This window comes from Dromaius novaehollandiae, chromosome 4 (genome assembly GCF_036370855.1).
Source record: "Dromaius novaehollandiae isolate bDroNov1 chromosome 4, bDroNov1.hap1, whole genome shotgun sequence".
NCBI classification, from domain to species: Eukaryota; Metazoa; Chordata; class Aves; order Casuariiformes; family Dromaiidae; genus Dromaius; species Dromaius novaehollandiae.
Genome location: NC_088101.1, coordinates 77,868,664 through 77,886,649, shown reverse-complemented (window position 1 = coordinate 77,886,649; position 17,986 = coordinate 77,868,664). Strand labels below are relative to the sequence as shown.

Below are 17,986 nucleotides of genomic sequence, written 5' to 3'. Positions count from 1 at the left end.
CACTACATATCCCAGCGCGCAGAGCGCGGCGCGCTCCCCATGCGGCCGCCCGCTGGGGGCGTCACCATGGCGCGGGGCCTGCTGGGAGTTGTAGTCCCGAAGGGAGGTGCGCTAGGGGCGGGACAGGCGCGCAGAGGCGGAGCCGGCTGCGGTGGGCGGAGGAGGGCGGTCGAGCCATGGCCGGGGCGGGCGGTCGCTGCCTGCTGCTTGCCTCCGCCCTCGGGGAGGGGGAGGCCGGTGCCGGGGCGAGCAGCGGGTGATGGGGAAGAGGCGAGCGCGGCGCTGAGGTCCTGCGGGGCCGGATGAGCGGTGGCGGGGCCCGAGGAGGGGGCCAGGGAGGCAGCGGGAGCAGCCCCGGGGCGGCCTCGGCGCCGGCTGCCCTGCGGGGAAGGAGCCCCCCGCCATGGAGATCGAGAACATCGTGGCCAACACGGTGCTGCTGAAAGCCCGGGAGGGTGAGAGGCGGCGGGCGGTGAGGGGGGCGGCGGGCGGTGAGGGGGGCGGCGGGCGGGGACGGGCGCGGGTCGGGGGGGAGGATCGGCCCCGAGGTGAGGGGCGAAGGGGCGGTGAGGAGGGGGAGAGGAAGTGGCGGAGGGGGGGAGGGTCCGGCGGCAGGGCAGAGGGTCCGGCGGCGCCGCGGCGGCTTCCCCGCTCCGGCGGGGCGGCCGGCGGCTCTGCCCGCGGCACCTGCCCCGCTCCTGCCGCGGCGCGAAGCTGCTGTCGCCGGCCGGTGGCCTCTGAGGAAAGCCCCTTCCTCCTCCTCCCTTCAGGCTCTTGATTCAAAAGATGTTGTTTTTTTCCTTTTTCCGGATGTTTTAAGATCATTCATCTTTAGTTCTCAGACTTCTTTTTTTAATACACATATATCTAGGTCTATATGTAACTAAGAGAGGCTGCGTGATGGCAGCAAGAAGGGACCTAAATCTTCTCTGAAAGAAACTTGCACAATATCTTGCCAAAATTTCTGCCTGTGTTTCAAAAAAAAAAAAAAAAAAAAAAAAAAAGCTGGTGAACACCACCAGCGTTTTGCAATTGAGTGTTTTGCGTTAATCTAGTATTAAGTGTGCTCTTTTCCATTAGGTTAATATTGACTGATTCACCAACATCTTGAGTTGGAGGTTCCTCCCCCGATTAACAAACATTTTTGAATAGATCTGAAGTTTAATCTGAAGCACGGTCACTATTTAAAACAAGTTCTGAAATAAGACCGTATTCCTGCTTTTTGACTTATATAACTGTCCATTAAATGATTACTCGAAAGCCTCCCCAGATTACCACTGTACCCAGTGTAGATTCTGGTTTTCAACTACAAAATGTGCGTATTTTCTCTTTTTGGATTGGATCCCGCTTTTCTTAATTGTGTTGAGAAGTCCCAATAGTTTAGTTGGAGCTATTTAAAGTGAGTAAGAACAACAGAATCTGCCCGTGTATGTTTTGCAAGTTCCTCCAACTCTAAATGGGTTTGGCACTTACGCCATTTGTGTATCCAGTTAAATTTGCCTCAAGCAGCAAGAGAGGAAAATCAGCTTTTTGACTTTGAAGTGAGGTTTAAAGTGATCGCAGTTTTGGGCCGTTTCCCAACCTTAGCTAAAAAGACCACCTTAAACTAGAGGACAAGTTTTGGCTGGTTTCACTGGCAGTACATGTCTGTGGTGGTACAGCCTGGATTTGGAGTTTGCATTGAAGTGATTTGAGAAATGAAGGGAAAGTGGAGTCTGGCTCAAAGCTTTACTATGCCCAAATCCTCACCGCAAAGAGTGCAGTGGTAATCTGGAAAGGCTTTTAAGTGGCTGCTTAATGTCAGCTTGCCCCTTTAGTTAAGGTTTCAGTATATTTAAAATAAATCACAGTGGTAGGACTGACCAAACAAGATACTTTAATGAACTAAATGAAAGTCTGACAGCAACTGATGTCAGTATGATCAGTTCTACCTGATGGGAAGTTTATAGAAGTCATGGCAATAAGCTGTTACTCCTTTGGACCTTTTGTTGGCCTGGGCTCTTTTTTGAGCTTACACAAAAAAAAGTGATTTCTGGCTTTGAAACTCCATTGGTCAACTGGTAGAGGTCTTTTAACATTTGAGGATGTCTGAGTCCCTGTACTTGGGGTATTCAGTATATCACATTTTTCAAAATGCTCCCTGAAACGGAAGCATTTTCTGTCTGTTGCGTACTCTGGCTGGTCTGGGAATGTCTGGTTCACTCCTTCTGTCAGGGCCTTTTTGTAAAATCGTTGTCCCACCTCTATTCTTACGTGTCTAGTAGGCTCTAAGAGAATGGAATTTGCACAGATACTATTTAGGATGTAGTTATTTTCCTAAAATGTGCTATTGGTTAAAAGGACCTCAAAACTGGAACAGAAAAACAGTCTTTCAAGTGTCTTTTTCCTTCTCACCTTTCTCTTATCTCACTGGACAGAGCATGGAGAGGTGGGAGAGACTGAAATAGTGCAGAACTACAGTTTCTTATGAAAAAGATGAAATCTTAAACTAATATCAAAGAGCTTAGTTCAGTGACACCCCCCCCCATATAAACTCAAGCCAAATCAGTAATACCTTTTCTAACTTCTCTGTGTGTTGAAGACTGGATAAGAGAAGGTATTTACTTGTATAAATATTTAAGTGTTATAAGTGAAAGTAATAAAACAGAAACTACTGTGCTCTTATTTTATAGTTTTCAGAGGTGTGTTGAAAGACAAATTAATGTAATCTTAATTATGGTTTACATGGATGTCAGTCTAACCTGAGATTCCTTCATGATGGAGGTGAGAGTAGAAAAAGAAATCATATTCTTGAAAGCATCTTATCAACACTAACTCTTTTAACTTTAGAGATAGGTTATCTTCATTTTACAAACATAGAAACTAAATTAAAGATGTGGCGTACTTGCCCTCATCTGGAGAAAGTGTACGGCAGAGGCGTAATTAGAACTGAGAAATTCCTGGTACATGGGAGCAGATTGAAACAAATGGAACTTGAGCATATACAACAGACCTAAAATTTAATTTATTAGACCAAACCTGTACCTAGCAGTTTCCTCTAATTTTAGGCACCCTCTTCTGTTGATTGTATTACTTTTGGATGTGAATACCATTTGGGTTCTGCATTTGTAGGTATGCAGAATTAGCGTAGCTTGAGCTGCTAGGTGCATATCTACTGTATAAATCTGATTTGATATCTAGAAAGTAAGTTTAATCTAACTAGTGTGCTTAGACAAAATGTAGCTTTTCTTGGTATTTCTTTCTCCTGCTATGGAATGCGACTAAAAAGTGGTTCTACTGTCTACCTGTGATCTGATAATCTTGTCATTAACTCATTTCATTAGAGACCTGAAGCCCTCTTTCAATGAGGGTTCCAAACCCTATTTCCCGTGCAAGTACTTTAGCCAACGGGTAATAGCTTTGGCAGCATGATGTAAACTCAAAAATTCCTCCTTTGCAAATCATGCTTCTATAGTGCTTTTGGTCCTTACTTTGAAAAATGCAGCTACAGATCTATGTATAATCTGACTTGAATCTTCTAATTCAGTTTGCATGATGATAATGCTGGTTTATAAGAGTTTTCTAATTTGATTTTTCAGGCCAATTCAAACTCTTGCCTCCCACAGCCTTGAAACTTTCAATTTTGTTTTATGCTGCTATTCTCCAAGAGGATTTTTTCAAGCCTTTCCATAGATTAGGCTTTTTTAATAGAAGCCTGTCTCTTTCCAATCATGACTTGTAATATCTCCGTAGCAACTACGGCATTGTTTGTGTGAAGAAGGAAAACTATGAGCATTACTTATCATCTTTTAATGTGACTTTGTAAATAATCAGATGCCAGCTCTTACGTGTGTGGGTGTTCGTGATGGCTCATACTATGTGACTCTTATACGTACCTACTATTATAAAATATTGTGGTGACAGAAAATACCCTGTTATGCTTTATGGATCAAAGATAGAGGAATTAGGAACTTTGTGGGAGTTTTTCTTTCCTCCTCCACTTTTTCTAGTTGACCTGCTCATGCTGAGATATAACCTTGCTAACCTGTCCCCTGGGGAGGATTTGCTCCAGGTGAAAGTTGTTGTGCAAAGTATTCTGGGATCCTCATTCCTAGTTTGCTGGCATATGTGGCTTTCTGTACTAGTCTAGTGCTCTTCCTCTTGTGCATACATATCTCTTTAAGGGAAATCTGTATGTGAGAAAGAATAGCTAATAGAAGGTTTTATTGATTGATGCCTTTACTTAAAAAAAAGAGAGCACTTCCTAACCTGAACCCTATGCTGGAACAGCATGAATAGCTGAGTAGAAAAACAGGAGATTATATATAAAGCAAACTGGGGGTTGATCTTGTTATGAGCACGTTGGTGTGGCAACTGAGATAGAAAAGCTGTAAAAGTGCTAAGTTATAGTGTTGTATGAGCTGAACTGTGAGACAGATGATATAAATTTGCAATTTCATTATCTCTTTACTCAGATTTTCATGTAAAGGGCTTTTTATATGTTAAAGAATAATGTATAGCGCTATAACTTCTGGTTTTGTATAAAAGCAGAGGAATTAACACATCTTTCCCTAGCAGAAATATCTTTGAAATTAGTATTTCTTGAAAGAAATTGAAGGATTTGTCCTATAAATGGGAACAAATGACAAATATAAGCTAGGATATTCTGAAAGATATCTAAAAGTTCAGAGAAATATGTTTTTATTTTATTTTATATACACTTTTCTCTATATTGGTAGTTTTCTATTTTTTGTAGTAATTTCAATTGCTCCCAATAAATCCTTTGAGTATATGTAATCCTCAAATTCATTTCAGCATCCCACACATAGTCTGTGATGTTTTGAAGGAAAGAGATTCATCATTGTATATTTTAAATTGTTTAAAAGCCTTTTTTTTATTATTTTTACATTGCCTAAAGTAATAGGCTCCAAAAATACTTCCAAAGGATAGATCTGTAGTTCCTTTGAAGTCAGTGACCATTTACCCTTGTTGAGGAGCTATGCCAAGAGTTCGTTTTAAACATACCTGGTCCTTTTGTATCCACTTTAAAATTTATTTATATTGCTCTGGCATGAGCAATTTGTAAATGAGAATTGGGTCTACTGGTAGGAATATAATATGTATATCAGAATTGACTTAAGCTGAATTAAGATCAAGGCTCTGTCAAAAGCTGGGGGTTCCTTCAAGCTCTCGCTTGTGTTGACTGTAGCCCATAGCTGCGTAATGGATAAGATTGATTCATGGATCCAACTGGAAACAACTTAGAGTATTTTGGAGTTTTTTGTTTGTTTTGTTTTTTTTGTGTGTGTTTTTTTTTTTCAAAATTAGTTTTCAGATGGATCCGCAAGCCCCTGTTGATTTGATTGTTGTTAGGTGCAACCGAAGGATGGAGTTAGGGGCAAGCTTTCAGTAACAAGTGTGTTATCCTAGTCTGCTTTAAGCCAGTCCTGAAATGCCACTGCTTGTATATGAAGGTGCTTGTTTGAGAACTGAAACTGGGTTGGTTTAGCACTTCTCCCAGAAAATAACCAGACCACCCAAATTGTATGTTTGATCTGTCTGTGTTTAAAAACAACCAGAATAATTCTTCAAGAGAAATAAATCCTACTTTTACTTTCAACATAAGGTAATAATTCAAAATAGTATTGGTGGTGATAACAGGCAGATATTCTATACGTATTTGTAACTCAAAAGAAAATTCTGAGAGGATTGCTCAGAATACTGCAGTTTAACTATCGAATTAAACTGAAATCTTTAATTGTTTCTGGTGTATTTCTGGACAAGTGTGACATCAAGGCACACTCATAACCAGACTTATAGTCTTCAAAGTCCTCTCATCAGCAGCAAATATGAATTTTATTGTGTATGAGTGCCATGAGTTCTTGCAATTGCGGTTATTTTTGTCTATTCTTCCCTTATTTGCCTATGTTCTATTGCACTCTCTTATTGCATTGTGTTTTAAATTAATGTAAACTCATTGTGGCAGGAAACGTGTCTTCCTGTGTTTGTACAGAATTATGCACTATGTCTGCTTTTTGTCCTTTATTTAACAAACTGTAATGAGAATGCATGCAGGCATGTTGGAATCTAAATAATTACATTTACTAAATAAACACAGCCTGAGAGGTCTAGTTATTGATACACGCTATCACTTTGATTACCTCAAATGTGGCAATTGTAACTAGAGGTTTCACAGTCTTTTTAAAGGAACTTTACTTCTTTTCTAGCTGCTCTAGTCCTGAGATCAGTGCATACCATCATGATAAAACAACCCTTACTCATCAAAGAATTAGCTGTAAAATTGGAGTTTTCTTGCTGTTTCGTTCTAGTAAACCATGTTCATTAAGTTGTGATTAAGGCCATATCAAAATAAAAAGCATACACATTTTATTGTTTGACTGCAAGACTTCAATAATAAATTCTGATTAAGATTAGTTACATTTACTTGAGTCGAAACAAGATTTTCATGCCTGACTTCTGAAGAAACACAGAAGCTGCAGCAAGTATGCACTAGCATTCTGAAATGTGCAAATGATTACTTGAACGGTGTATAGAGCTGATGTGAAGAACCAGTTGTTCAAGTGGTTATAGCTGTGGAAGGACTAAATGGTTGTGCATATAAACAAGCTGCCCAAATGTGCACATAAATATGTGGAGTGTTTAATACTGCTTACAGTATCACTGCTGCAACAGTCAGATGAGCGAAGAGTACTTGAGCATTGCTCTGCTTAAGTCTCACTTTAGGCACTCGAGTGTAAGGAATATTATCTTAAAAATGTCATAAAACTCTACAGCTATCCTAGTTTTATCGGTTTATTTACTGAACTACTTGCATTTTTTGTTTCTGTTTGTGTTCAGAAGTGTCTTGGCCTTTATAATGCTGAAGAGTTAGGTGCCTAGCTCACACTGAAACCTGAATTTTCAGCTAGGTGATTCTGGTAGATTTGCTGAGAGCCAGCCAGCTATGTGTATCAAACTTCTGCAAAAAGGTTGTTCTATGTAATACTTAAAAAGAGATGCCACTTTGTTAAACCTAATTGCTAAGCTGTGATTATGCATGCTTTTCAAGGAACTGAGGTGTCAAAAAAATGCATCTGACCTGTGCAGTGGAGAAGAGTGCAAAGACCCCGAAAGCAGCACCGTATAGGCTATGTCTGGGATTGGAAGCAAGACAGCCTTCCTGAAGTGATGTTATGTGTGAACTTGTCTTTTAGCCTGAAGTTAGCACTGCATTGTTGTTGCCTTTCTGTTTTGAGGACTTGAGGTATTAATTCTGTAGCATGTTGTGTCTTGAAGGTACATCTTGCACAGTAAAGGCAGACCGTGAAAGTTTGTTACTCAGTGGAGAGTGTTTACAAATATCTTTGTAGCATAAAGCCATAGTTCAGCAGGTTTTAATCCTTATCATGAATGGTTTGGGGGGAAGCGTGGCTGTGAGTAGGAGGAGGAGATTTTAATTCATGTGCATTTAAAATTCTATAGGAAGCTCACTTGCAACTTTCTCAGATGTACAAGGACAGATGTGTTACAAGACAGTGTATGTGCTTGGATTATTCTTGCGGATCTCTTGCAGATGATGGAGTGCTTCTGTGTCAATTCTTTTACATTTTTCACTGAACTTCTTATATACAATTAAAGGCATGCTGTAGGTCTTGATGAGGTTGAGTGCTTTCAGAGCTCATCTGGGTGGGGTCTAGTGTTAATTTCTCAGCTGGTATCTGACAATCTGGTTTGTGGAATCAGTTTTGCAAGAATGGTGTAGCAATTGTGCACTCCTAGTGCTATGTAGCTGTGTGCTTCTCAAGCATAAAGAGGGATGCTGTATTACTTGCGGTTTACAGGCAGGAAAGCTGAAGCATGGAGGTCCCCGAGCACCTCAGTGCCTGAATTTCAGTGGCAGTTTATATCCATTGAATCTTAGCACATACAGTCCGTGTACTTTCGTTAGCAAAAGAGAGCAAGATACTTTCAATGAAATGACTTTCATTGGGCAGGACAGAATCCAATTTTTCTATCTCTACTATCTCAAGGAAGACTGAGTAATAATGTTCAATGAACACTGTCCTCAGTGATATGAAAGTATGTTACAAATACTGCTTTTAAGGAGGATGACCATGGTTGTAGGAAGTCCACATGATGCTTTGAAATATATTCTTACCTGTCTAAATCTGTTTCTTGTCTTATATAAGGTTTCCAACACTGCTCTTAAGCTTAAAAAAAAAAAAAAGAAAAATTGAAGTATTTAAATTTTTGCATACCATACTCCAATGCAATGATCTAACTGAATTTTTAAGAAAAAACATGTCAAGGTAAATGCCTCTAAGGCATAATTTGGGTAAGAGAAGAAGGTAACGTTCTCATATGTACTCGAAAACGTAATTGCAGTGTTCCCTCATCATAATGGTGTATTGCTGCATCCACCCTTCTTATAAAAGATGAGTCGCTTCAAATTGGACCTTCTTCTAGCTAATTATGTCTGAAAGAGGCAAAAGTGGTAATTAATCTGAAACACATAGGGCAACCATAAAGCAGACTAAGCTAATGGCTTTGTTGCCGCTGTGTTGGAAAGCGAGCTATTGGTCTCTCTGGAAGAATTTTATCTGAAGTGTTTTACAATGAGATCCAGAGCAGAAGCTCTGAAATCAATATGAAGACACTCTTACAAACCACAGTTGTTATAATTTGATTTGTTACTTGTTTTGAGCTACCTCAGAAATGGAAAAGGATTTTGCAATTAGGGAATAATTTGAGAAACAAATTGTCCTCCTCAGTAACTTTTACCAGAAACAGCAAATTTATCTGTAAATGAAGTGGTCATGCATTCTCTTTATATTACTGGGATAAATGGGCTTTTTCTGTGTTTTCACCATAAGTCTAAGAACAGTCAATCTGGAGAAAAGAGAAAGTATGGTGGTTTATTGAGACTCATAAAGCACTTGATTCTTGTGTATCACTAATAATTATGTGGCCTTTACTGAATTTCTGTAAGATGGTGAATTCAACTGTGTTATGGCATGTGAAATGTCTCTTTTGCAAAATTAAGTTTATAAGGGTGATGTAGTAAATAACTTGTGAAATACTTGGGGAAAATACAGCAAGCTTTCTTGAACTGGAGTTAAAGTAGAAAGCACCAGTGATCCTCTTCTTGGTATTTCCTTCTTTGTGCTTCAGAAGATGACATAGAGCCTATGTCACAGCTCAGTTTTATTTCTTCCAAAAAGGAAAAAAAAACCTAACCCAGATTCATATCACTTCTTTTTATCATTTTTGGTCGATATTCATTGTACTGTGTCATGCAGAAATGAGTCTTTTATGAGCAGATTCTAACAACGAAACTTACTGTCTGTGGTCCTTGCAGCTTAGCATGATTTTTCAGTTGTACGTTTTGGGGGGCAGGAGTGGAGGCTTCTGTCCAGTGTTTTTCTTAATCATGTAACAATCTATATCCAGTCCTTTTCTGCTTAAAAATATGTTTCCAGGTTATGTATGTAAAGTGTTCCCTGACTTCCCCCACCCCCCCTTGTGTTCAGTTCTGCTGGAAATGCATCTCTGAAAAATCAAACTGCACAGAGTGAGGATACGTTCAACTTTTTTTGTTATTTTTAGCTGGAGCATCAAAACATTTTGTTAAACTAGGAGGAGCTGGTTTTAATGATGCCGGTAATATTATGACTTCATGATTAATTTTGAGACTACATAAGGGAGGAAGTAAGTTTAAAGTATCTGTATTCTAAAATATTTTGGAGGGTGAATGACTTGTCAAGCAGCATTAGGAAGTAAGAGTGCAGTAGGACTTTTTCAGAGAATAGGTGTTAGTGCAAAGAATCTGCAAGCCAGCGTTTTAAGGTTTTGTATTCCTTACTTGTTTACTTTTCCAGTCATACTAGAGTTGAGAGTGTTTTTTGCAGCAGCACAGTAAGATGTCAATGTTCCTGTTAGAAAAGATCATGCAAATTTTCATATAAGCTAAGGTACGCTCAGCTGGAAGTGCTCTGACTGCAGTGGTGGTACTCTTAAAGAAACTGTATGTTTCAGTGAAGAGATAATATATATGTTTTATTATTCTGACACCGTTAGTTGTTTTCCCCCAACAGTTTAATTCTGAAAGACTTGAGAGTAAAGCTTGCTGCTTAGTTTCTATTCAGGTTACTTAGGGTAACTCCCTTCCTTTCTCTCCCATTGTGGTTAGCGGTAATGTAGTACTGGGCTACAGTTAGAAAGTATCTGTGCACTTTTGCTACTGTTTTATCATGTGGAAACACATCTGGCCATATCATGTAGTAAAATCATTTTTAAAATATTTTGCAGTACAAAAATTACTCTTCCACTGAAATGTTTTGCAGTTAAAAAAAGGTGGGTGCAGTCCTGTATCTCTCTCTTCTTTTCTGATAAGTATGCATGTCCTCTGCTAAGAGAACTGGCTTCTTCAGGTCTAAGTAAATGTGCTGAAATTCTAATTTTAACACAGAAAATGGAGCACAAATATATTTTTGAGAGGAAACAATGAGGAAAATACTGTAGTAGTTTCTTTTAATAAGTTTAATGCTACTGCTGTGAAATCTCAAGCAGTTGAGAGATCTAGATGCTACAACAGTTAAATTCTGTCTGATATTATGTAATGCCTCCTGCAGTCCAGAATAAATGGTATATATTTGTGTAATGCCCACTCATTTATCAGTGGGGGGTCTACTGTTATTACTGCTACTGCCTTTAAAAAAACCAACTTGATTACCCAAAAATGCATTAAAAAACTTTGTTCTGTGTATCTTGTTATTCAACTTCAGTGCCTTCTGTTCTTGACCATGGTTGAGATATAACTTTTTTTTTTGGTGTCTCATATTGTTGGTGTTCCAGTTTTATACATAATTCACGGAATACCTAGATATTTGTGTGCACAGCCAAAATGCAAAATATTTGTGTTACAAAAGGCTTTCAGCATTTTTTAGTGTTTCATATGAAAATTCCTCTTTATCAATTTTGTTACTGGTTTGGATATCCTTGTAGATTAGATTGCTTATCCTGCCTACAAAGAAATCTGACAGATCTGTGCAGAAGTGACCTAATTTTACACAGTTTGGAATACTGACATGGTATTGCATTTTACATTACTCTTATATTTTCCTTCTAGGAAAACGGAGTGGACGTAGTAAAAAATGGAGAGAGATGCTGAAGTTGCCACCTGTTAGTTATTGTGAAGGTATTAGACATTCAATCGGTACGTGTGTGTAAGTAGTCCCTCTGATTTTTGGGAAGGAAGGGGGAGAGTTTGGTGGTGTTAACTAAAAGGCTTCTTTCTGGCTTCTCCATGCTAATTAACAAAAAAGCTGTTAGACCTTTAATGTAATGAAGAATTTATGAGAAGATAAGTTTATGAGAAAGTAAAAGCTGCATTGCAGCTCCATATGTGTTGAACTAATCCTAAAAGAAAAATTCACAGAGCCATGAATTAGAAAAAGGAATCATGTTGTAACTTGAGTGAGAGAGAATTATATTTCACTTTTTTCCACTATTTCTTTTATAACTTTTTCTATTCTTATGCTATAATCCTTCTTTCTTCAATGATCTTGTTTGCCTTGGAATTGCTATTTCATAGCCTTCCTGATTTTTCTTCCTCCCTTTCCTCCTGCCCCTTCTTTTCCCCCACCACCTGGAACTTAAATATTCAAAAAAACTTTTTTTTTCTTTTTTTTTTAATAAATGTGATAGGATATAAGAGGCAAATGTGCCTGGAAGAAAGTCTTTCACTATTCTTTGTGATCACTGGTATCCATCTTTGGTGTTGCTATTAAATGTGTTACCATGAAGTCTTGATGCTCTAGCTGATGTTTTCTGACCCATTCTCAAATGGAAGTACGATCCACATTGGCTTATAATAAAGGTATTTATTTCTTCTTATCTTTTGCTCAGAAAAAGACTATAACCAGCTTTGTGACAAACAGCCTATAGGAAGACTTCTCTTCAGGCAGTTCTGTGATTCCAGACCAGACTTGAAAAGGTGCATTGAATTCCTGGATGCAGTGGTAAGCAGTGAGAAGTCAAGGATGGATATCAGTAGGCAATAGTTTCTTCTGAAGTTTATAAAATGCTAATTTTTTCTAAACATGTTTGTGCATGAAAACGTATATGAAAATATAGTGAAATTGACTCTTTGCCAACTGCGAAGCTGTAACTTTTGATGAGTGTCAACAAACTCTGACTCTGTTAAAGGAATATGTTTAGTGTTTACTATAAAATCTCTGCCATCTTGATGTGGTCAGAACTACAAAAATGGTCATGATGGGAATGAGAGAGAGAATTTTGAAAAGACCATGCTGTGTTTGACTTCGAGCCTAATAAGATGTGCATGCAATGAGTTATTACTTATGGTGTGAACACAGACTTGAAAATGTTGCAACTTGCAAGGAAGCCCTAGGCTAGACAGAATGTACTAATTAAAAAAATACAATGGGGATGGAAATTTAAAGAACCTCCTGGGGAAGGAGAGAAACCAGATTCCAGAGAACAAGCGAAAAGGAAGTATTTGCCTTGATATGTTTACATCTTGGTATCTCACCCTTTAAAAAAAGGAGGGGGTGAAGAGGAGGGGAGGGGAGGGAAGAAGCACGCCCACAGCTGTATTTTGTAAAAATCCCAAGGCAAAATCCTTGCGGGGAAGGTGGAAGCAGTGAGAAGAGGAGGCAGATGAGACAGCCTGTTAAAATTTTTCCTTACTTGAGAGAACGATAGCTCAGAGCTTTTTCCTCTGTGCTTTTCCCTTGTAGTTGATCAAAGAGCACAAAGATGTAGTTTTAGGCTGAGATTACTGCCAAAAGAACATTTTTCCTTATCCCACCCATTTTTGTTCTTATTTATAAGCAGGGAACAAATGATCAGAGAGTGTAAATAGGATAGTACTTCTGCTTACATGCTTACACAAAGCCTCAGAATGCAAGATGGCTCTGAAAGCTGCAGGGTGTAAGGATGTAAACTGGATTATTGCTCTTCCACCTCACTGTATCTCCCTTGCCCCTGCAAGAGTATAAGCTGAGACGTTTCATCGGGTAAAAAGGAATTCTCGGTGTAAAATAAACCCCAGAGTTGCCGTTTGTTTTTGTGGTGTTTTTCTTTTTGGAAGCTTTTTGTCATTTTTTGGAATCAAAAACACTGTTTTTACTTTGTTGGAATACATATCTCATCTTCAGAGATTTATCACCGCACAGAATGGAAAAAAAACTACTAACAGTAGTGAACGCTCTGATTTTTTTCCATGGTCAATGAATCTTTGTGCAGTTAGGTCTATTCTCCAGGTGCCTTTCATCTGAGACATACTTTTTGACTCTCATGAGCTGTTTCTACCCCCAAATTCCAGAGGTCAGTTGGAGGCATAGAATGGATTTAATGGAAATGCAAACAGCGGAGCTGAATATCTGGAGTTGAATGCACACTCAAGCCTTTGAGCAGCACGCAATGGGGAGACCACTGACAAATCTGGATGTACCCTTAATGGTCACAACTCTTGTACGCATTTTTATCCCTTAGAAGCTTAGATAAGGGAAAGTAGAATCTTAGTACAAAGGGGAAAAATCTTAGGGATAACTGTAAGGCATGGGTCTTTTTGCTGTGCAGGTGTCCTTTTTCAGATGAAATTGTTTCTAGTTAAGAATTAACTGTGTTTTACACTGACTGAATATTTTGAATTGTTTTGAAATATGCAACCTATAATGTTATGTGGATTGCAACACTAGTGTAAATTAAAAAAAAAATCATATTTGTGATATTTGATCTAAGGGACAATTTCGCAATTTACTCTTTTTTAATCTTCCGTTTGAAAGATTGTGACGAAAAAGTACACTTGGAAATCACGGAAACAAGAAGTCTTTTAAGAGCTAAGATAACCTCTAATCTGTGACTCTCATGATCTGCAGGCTATCATGCTCTCTTGATCAAGGAAGTGAAATATAATACCTAGTGTCTCTTACAGATGATTCCTGAGTTAGCCCGCTTCTCTTTTTCTTTTTCTCTTCAACAAACTTGTTCAAGGTTTTTTGCTTGTTTGAGAGGCCTTTCATAATATTAATTGTGAAAGGGAAGGCTGTGGGTTTCTTCTTATCTTTGTTTTTTTGTATCAGATTTTTAAAATTAATTTTAGACTTACTGTTTTTGTGAATAAACCTTCTGCTATAAAATGACTATAGGGAGTCTTAAGAGCCTGGTATCTTAATTTACAAAGTTATCTGGTTCACCTATGTGAACCATGATTGTTTCAGGAGGCCAAAATGACAAATACAAGGCAGTATAATGCTACGTTGTCTTCATATTTTAAGTACTAAGACTGATAAACTTTAATTCTTGAGAAGGTGTGGCCTTGCAGTCTGTAGTCAACTTGTGGCTTTACAGAAAGAAGAGTTGTGAAATAGCTGAATATGAGGGACAGAAATTAAAGGAAAGAGTTAATTTAATGCAATCATCTAGTGACTCATTTCAGTAGCTGGAGAGAAGGTTACTCAAGTATGAAAAAGAATGGGTGTCAACTCAAACTTCTCTCTTAAACTTTGTGAGTAATAGAAATTAGTTGACAAGACTGTCTCTTAAACTTCCTTTTAAATTGCAATATCTGCTTAAAACAGATGCCTAACTGTTAATTTAGTGACTACTTTGGCATAATTGAAAATGTTAAAGATAAGGGCATTGCTGTGGTTGATTAACTATCCTGACCTGCTGAGGTTGCGTGAAAGGTGCAGAAGAATTCCTTACCATTGGGCTGATTGCTGTGGAATTAAAGCAGCAAAACCAATAGCTTACAATTGTTGATGGATTGAGTACTGTTTTGGAGTGGTTGATACCGTAATGTTTCAGCAGAAGAAAGTGTAGATGATTAATAGTGAGATAGTATGTGTTAGTTGATTGATCATAGAAATGAAGTTCAGGAATTCTGTATTTCCAAAACAAAGCAAACACCCAATTCTGGAAGCATCATTTTCAGTTGTGTGGTTTTCTTTATATAACATCTCTTCTGCTGATTAGATCAGTCACGTGGAACTGCCATTGATGTTCTTAATGATTGTTGTCTCAAGATACCAAAATGTTGTTTTGTATAGTGTAGTGCTCTGTTCTGGAGGTCTGTCATATATTCTTTGTTCCTAGATGCATGCGTGTACATTTTGAGATACGAAATGAAACAGTTTTGATTCAGTTGGCCCAGCTTACCAAACTAATAAAGATTGCTGTTTGACATTGTGCTGGTTCATCCTTCACCCGGATTGTGTTACCTTTAAAAGTCATAATTTCTGATATCTGCTTCTAGAGTATTCCTTAAAATTATTAATAGTAACAGTCATTGGAGTTTTTTAATACCATTTTTTTTCCCTGCAAGTAGCTAGCTCTGGAGCTCTATCAAACTGCCAGTTCTTAATCTGCATAATATACTTTATTGCACAGTGATCTGTCTTTATATTGCAATGCCATATATCACTAAGTCAAAAACTTCATAAAATTGTGTAACTACCCAGTTTCCTGTTATTTTCTCAAGGAATGAAATATGGCTCATTTGAGATCTCATTTATTTTCAGTCAACATGCCTTTGTAGGAAGTGGTAATAAATAATTAAAGAATGAGAATACAATAATCACTTTTTTCTTTACTTCATGGTTTTATGCCAGGTTTACCAAGACTATAGTAAAGAAAAAAATAGCTGGATCACTCTGCCCTATAATACTACATAAATATTGTTTTACTGTAATTTTACATCTACTTTAACCTTCAAGATGTAGCTTCTGTAACTGAAACTAGTCAAATTGCTAGTTTCAGTACATTTTCTGAAAGTTAAATTCCACATGCTTTTTTTTTCTTTAAGACTGTGTTTCATTATGTAGCCTAAAAATAGATTTAAAACAATGAGAATATTCAGTTCTCTTTCTATTAGGAGCATCCTGGTATCTGTGGTTAAAATTTATGTAGCATCACATTATAGAATGTAGTACTAAATAACTCCTGTATGTAATTTAATTTTCAATTCCATTCCACTAGGCAGAATATGAGGTATCTTCAGATGAAAAGCGTATAGACTGTGGCCTGAAGGTTTTAGAGACCTACTTCACTAATGGGGTAAATATATTACATTGCAAAATATTCTGTCAAATTTGGTGTAAATGTCAGATAAGTTAGAGATATAAAGAATAAGTGGCTGCATCACTTCTAGTAAATGGACTTCCAAAGTTTATTAGTACCATTTTTGACTTTCTGAAACACTTACTGCCTTCTAAAATTGAAAACTCTGTATCAGCTTGAGCAGAAACCTTGGTTGCTCTCTGCTTTTATAACTAGTATCATGATGACTTACTCATCTGTGTTTTTAAATTAAAATACTGGTCTGAAATGAAAATATATTCATCATTTTGCATCTAAAGAAGGCTTATTAACAAAGTAACTTGGGGTTTTGCAGTCTGGGAACATGAGAATGAGGAATTCCTGAAAGTCAGACTGGGCTTTTTTGTTTACTCCTACCTGGCTTTGATGAGTTAGCTGTAAATTTATAGAGTTGGTGCAGGTTTTCACAAAGTCAAATGATGTTTTGTTTTGTTCCGGAGCATGCTGTTTCTCTGTCTTTTGCATGGAGGTCATTAATATCTGCTCTTTTTGATTATATTAGATCTCCCTGATTGATTTTTAAGAATCTGTTCTTTGGCATCTGATAGAAGCTCTTGTGTGCATGTATGATTACACGCTTACTCTCTGTGAATAGATACTCCTTTGGCTTCTCTTACTCTGGTCAAATTCATAAAGCTTTCCTTCAAATGAATGTCTTCCAGATGCCATAAAAGTAGATAGACTCTAAGTTAGTCTCATCTCCTCTGATAGTTTCTTTGGGACTGCCAAAGGTAAAATGCAGTTTTGGTGAACAACAGATTTCTTTGAGCTGGTTGGATATAGTGTCCCAAACTGCGTGTTTCCCCCCTCCCATCCTTCCCTTCCTGCCAAACCAAACAGATACTTGCTTTTATGGTGGCGGGCCTATCGAAAGAAGAAGAAAGTAGAATTGATGCCAAATTTATTTCCTAGAGTATTGCATTAGAAACGCATTGAAAGTTTTTGCAGTTCTTTGTAATGGGGAACAAATATCAATTTTGCCCAAATCTGACTTTTCTGGTGTTCCCTTTTGCCAGGATGAATCTTTGCCTTTTCTTGTATTAGCAGATTTTATTTTACTTTAAATACAGAACTTTTACTGATTCTTTTAATTTACAAAATTGCCTTTATTGTTGCATTTTTTGCATTATGTAAAGTCTGCAGCACACTTGCCAGAAATCCCTCAGGAAACAGTAAATGAATGTAAAGCAAGACTGGAAAAGAACCCGTCTAAAGATCTTTTTATGGACTGTACCAGGTATGTTAAAAATGAATAATACTAAGTTTAAGTATTGCAGGAGAACTTCATGTGTGTCTGACACAAATGAAAGGTGAAGTTATTACACACATATAGTATTTGGTGTCTGACATGCGTATAGCTAAGAAACCAGGAACAGATTTGCTAAAGGATTAGGTTTCCTTCAAAGTTTAAATGCCTGACTTCTGCAGAGCTGTTTTCTTTTTTCTTCTTTAATGCTGAGATGCATAATCATTAAAGGCTGACTAATTTATTTATTTTTGCATAAAATCATAGTATTGTCTGCAAATGGCTTATCTGTTATCTGATAATCTAGAATAGTATTTCTCTTTAATGTATTTTTACCTTTTGCTAGTGAGCGCTCTTCCCTGATGAAGGTGCTTGGAAAATATGAGGTTATAAGTGGAAGCCTGAAAGATTTGTGAACAATGTTATACAATTCATGGCTGTTGAAAATGGGTTGCACTCAGCCCAATAGTTATATTCCATTAGGATTGCTGATTAAAGGATTGATTGAAATAGTTAACAGAAACTGCAAATAGCACAGCTTGGTTTTGCTCTGAAGTCATGTAGCGATATTTCACACAGCTGCGGCAGGGAAGGCTTTCTTGGAGGGACAGTACATGTTTACCACTGTTCCAAGTC

At 38.0% G+C, this 17,986-nt stretch overlaps 1 protein-coding gene across 3 annotated transcripts in view; it reads left to right on the top strand.

Annotated features, from left to right (window-relative positions):
• The first annotated feature begins 139 nt into the window (after positions 1 to 139).
• Positions 140 to 17,986, top strand: part of GRK4 (G protein-coupled receptor kinase 4) — a 43,401-nt gene continuing 25,554 nt past the window's right edge. For 2 of the 3 annotated variants that reach the window (XR_003261146.2, XM_026112697.2), the window contains exons 1-5: positions 140 to 455; positions 11,108 to 11,194; positions 11,887 to 11,999; positions 15,985 to 16,062; positions 17,241 to 17,341. Coding sequence is in view for 2 of the 3 variants with exons in the window: in XM_026112697.2 (XP_025968482.1) it covers positions 404 to 455; positions 11,108 to 11,194; positions 11,887 to 11,999; positions 15,985 to 16,062; positions 17,241 to 17,341 (431 nt within the window). In the remaining variant the exon portion in view is untranslated. Of the gene's footprint in view, positions 456 to 10,287; positions 10,333 to 11,107; positions 11,195 to 11,886; positions 12,000 to 15,984; positions 16,063 to 17,240; positions 17,342 to 17,986 lie in introns of all 3 variants that reach the window. The other variant, XM_064511498.1, reaches the window with a different exon arrangement.